The sequence below is a fragment of the Cornus florida genome, unplaced genomic scaffold, assembly GCF_030987335.1.
Source record: "Cornus florida cultivar Cherokee Brave unplaced genomic scaffold, ASM3098733v1 CherokeeBrave_3.0.0_Hap2_Chr02, whole genome shotgun sequence".
NCBI classification, from domain to species: Eukaryota; Viridiplantae; Streptophyta; class Magnoliopsida; order Cornales; family Cornaceae; genus Cornus; species Cornus florida.
The window spans coordinates 48,900,591-48,904,359 of NW_026775572.1; the positions used below are offsets into that span (position 1 = coordinate 48,900,591).

The following is a 3,769-nucleotide window of genomic DNA, read 5'->3' on the forward strand; positions in this document are numbered from 1 at the left end:
TTGAACTTTTTTTTCTTTTTCCTTAAGGGTCAATTTTGGTCAAATAAAAAGACCTATAAAGGTTAATATTGTACTTTAATAATTTAAATGAATCAATTCAGGGTTAAAGGGTAATTTAGTACTCTTATCATGGTTGGGGTGTTATTGTTTAAGTTTTCAAACTTAAAGGGGCAATTGAATCACACACTTCCTAAGTTGTATTTACTTGTCCTTATTGCAAACCTGAGGGGGTGTAAGTGCAAATTACCCAAAAATAAAAGAAGAAAAAGATTAGGATCTTTTAGAAGAAAGTTTCCAAAACTACCCTTGGTATTAAAATATACAATATTCTCTGTTGTCTTTAATTGGGTCTGTTACACCTTGAAACCCTAATTTAGCCTCACCAACTATATATATATATATATATATATATATATATATATAACGGCTCTATTATCAATGAATCTCAATTAGTTTTGGTGAGAGTCTGGTCGAGGGTGGTCGGACCCAATAATTAATATTTTTCTACAAATATTTTGAATAAATTTTTATGCTAACTAAATGCTTGTTAAATACTTGTTAGAAAATAAATTTTCTTTTTATTTACTTCATTTTTTTTTTTTTTTTCTTTTCTTGCATATTTTCATCTAATCGAACTGAACTGAATAAATAAATAAAAGAGAGAGAGAAGAAAAGAAATAGTATATACCGAGGAAAGTCCTACGAAAAAGTAAATGTTTACCAAGTTCTGTTGCGTTAGTCTACTCACCAATTGATTTTTTCTACAGACTGAAAATCCCTTGCAGCGTTGATTGACTAATCAACGCTCAATTGTGTATAAGAAGAAGGTGAAGCTTTTAGTTATAGAAATCCCATTTCAATCCCCCAACAATCTCTCCTTGGGAGCTAGCAACTCAAGCACAAACCAGCATAGTTAATTTGGTTAATTTGCAGTTTGAGTTGAGCTTTTTTTATTAATCCCATAAGAGTTGTTATGATAAGATTTCTAGGTTTGTGTCTCTTTGTTTCACTACTATGTACTGTTCCGTTCGCCGAGGCGAGAATTCGTAGATACAAGTGGGAGGTGAAGTATGAGTACCAGTATCCTGATTGCTACAAGAAACTGGTTATAGCCATAAATGGAAGAACCCCAGGACCCTCAATCGTAGCACAGCAATATGATACAATCATAGTGGAGCTAACGAACAGTTTGTTAACTGAGAATGTTGCGATCCATTGGCACGGAATCAGACAGGTATGCAATTTTCGATCATATATGTTTTATTCAGTTTTTTGAAAATAGTTTTTAAAAACTCAGAAAACATAATAAAACAGACCTTTTTATAACAAGTTTTCAGATAAAACTGAACTAAGTAGAATTTTTCTATAATTTTCTAACTGATAAACCGAGTTATTTTTGTGAACTACTGCAGAAAGGAACACCTTGGTTTGATGGAACAGAAGGAGTGACTCAATGTCCAATTTTGGCGGGAGACACCTTCACATACCAGTTTGTTGTTGATAGGGTAAGTTGTAGTGGCACAAGCTTAATTTTGCAGCATCATATTGGTACTTTTACTTATAAAACTTTGACAAGTGATGGATGTTTAATTTGCTTTAATTTGAACATAATGCAGCCTGGGACATATTTGTACCATGCACACTATGGTATGCAGAGAGAAGCCGGGCTGTATGGATCAATCCGCGTATCACTTCCTGATGGAGAATCCGAGCCCTATTCGTATGACTATGATCGAAGCATCATCCTTAATGATTGGTACCACAAAAGCGCATCTGAACAAGCCACTGGCTTGTCCTCTATTCCCTTCGTTTGGGTTGGAGAGCCTCAGGTAATTAAATTACTCACACCACCTCTACAATTACAATTTGAATTACATATGATCGAGTATGCTTTTTTTCTAAAATAAGTTGATAAATAATTGATAGTGTAACTTCCTATTACATTTCAGTCAATCTTAATACAAGGAAGAGGAAGGTTCAATTGCTCTTCTCCAAGTGTAGAATCCGGTTCTTGTAACGCGACAAATCCAGAATGTTCCCCCTATGTACTGACAGTAGTTCCAGGAAAAACATATAGACTAAGGATTAGTAGCCTCACCGCGCTATCAGCTCTTAGTTTTGAAATAGAGGTACTTAATCTAATGTTCATGTCAGTTCTTCATAATGTGTTTGATAATTTTTGTCCATTGCTAATACATAGTTCAATTAATTCTTGTAATGCAGGGTCACAACATGACAGTGGTTGAAGCTGATGGTCACAATGTGGAGCCATTTGTTATAAAGAACATATTCGTTTACTCCGGTGAGACATACTCTGTCCTCATAATAGCCGATCAAGACCCTTCGCGAAATTATTGGGCAAGTGCGGCAGTTGTTGGGAGGAACAGAACAACTCCAAATGGCTTAGCCATTTTCAATTACTACCCAAACCATCCTAGAAGGTCTCCTCCAACAGTTCCACCTTCGGGCCCTAATTGGAACGATGCCAATCCAAGAATGGCGCAGAGCCTTGCAATCAGGGCGCGACAAGGTTTCATTGACACTCCTCCTAATATAACAGATAGAATGATTGTGTTCCTAAACACACAAAATGAGGTCAATGGCCACAGGAGGTGGTCCGTCAATAATGTCTCCTTCGAATTTCCCCATACACCATACCTAACCGCGCTAAAGAAGAATTTGTTACATGGAATTGATCTAAACCATCCTCCTAATGGTTATGATTTTGTGAATTACGACATTTATAGTGTCGCGGACAATGCGAATGCCACTACTAGCAACTCCATCTATAGGCTGCAGTTTAATACAACAGTGGACATTATTCTTCAAAACGCAAACACAATGAACAAAAACGACAGTGAGACACATCCGTGGCACCTCCACGGACACGATTTTTGGGTACTTGGCTATGGCAAAGGCAAGTTTGACATGTTCAATGATCCAAAGAAGTACAATTTGGTTAATCCAATCATGAAGAACACAGTGCCTGTTCATCCTTATGGGTGGACCGCTTTGCGGTTTCGCAGTGATAATCCAGGTGTGTGGGCTTTCCATTGCCATATTGAGGCCCATTTCCATATGGGCATGGGTGTGGTGTTTGAAGAAGGGATAGAGAAGGTGGGACAATTGCCAACATCTATTATGGGATGTGGTGAAAGTTGAAACCAAAGGTTTCCAAAGGCCATAGATATCTTCATATAATTGTATTGTATGTTTTTTTTTTTTTTGGAATGATTTTTTTTTTTTGAATTGGTCAGTTTGTTGTCATTTAGATTATCAGCAACTTAAAATTACCAATAGATCAATGTTACTACTTGTATTATTCTTGTAAAGATTTGTGTAAAATTTTGGTGTCTTTCATGAGAATTTTCAAATGTATCATGTCATATACTTGGAAGAGAGATGATATTTAGAACGAAAAGTCATTCCAACTCATCATCCATTGGATACACTCAAGGTAGTTTCGCATGTAAATCATTCAAACTTTTAAGTGAAAAAGTCGTTATCCTTGTGGAAAATTTGAAGTTTTCACATGCATCATATAATATTCTTGAATTTTGGAAGTCTTTGATGCAAATTTCTCTCTCACACATCATTTCCACAACGCAAGTGAGTGGAATTCTAAGAACCATTTAGAAAAGTACTTCAAGGACCTGTTCAAAGTCAATGGAGCGACTCGAAATGGGTAGTTAATTACTACAGACTCCAAAAATTACTTTCGTTTTCAGTCTTAATCAATTCCAAAAATGCAGTCAACTTATTGATTTTG

General features: G+C 36.0%; 1 protein-coding gene across 1 annotated transcript; it reads left to right on the plus strand.

Moving 5' to 3' along the window:
- The first annotated feature begins 706 nt into the window (after window positions 1-706).
- Window positions 707-3,332, plus strand: LOC132294935 (L-ascorbate oxidase-like). Its single transcript, XM_059792966.1, has 5 exons — window positions 707-1,234; window positions 1,413-1,505; window positions 1,617-1,829; window positions 1,950-2,129; window positions 2,224-3,332. The coding sequence occupies exons 1-5, from the start codon at window positions 974-976 to the stop codon at window positions 3,160-3,162; spliced, it is 1,686 nt and encodes a 561-aa protein (XP_059648949.1). The 5' UTR covers window positions 707-973; the 3' UTR covers window positions 3,163-3,332.
- The last annotated feature ends 437 nt before the right edge of the window (window positions 3,333-3,769 follow it).

What these genes read in the sequence shown, in the direction of transcription:
- LOC132294935 (XM_059792966.1), top strand. Translation starts at nt 974, where the DNA reads ATGATAAGATTTCTAGGTTTGTGTCTCTTTGTTTCACTACTATGTACT. An exon ending in ATTGGCACGGAATCAGACAG is followed by an intron (nt 1,235 to 1,412) that starts GTATGCAATTTT and finishes GAACTACTGCAG; the next exon opens with AAAGGAACACCTTGGTTTGA. An exon ending in CTCTTAGTTTTGAAATAGAG is followed by an intron (nt 2,130 to 2,223) that starts GTACTTAATCTA and finishes CTTGTAATGCAG; the next exon opens with GGTCACAACATGACAGTGGT.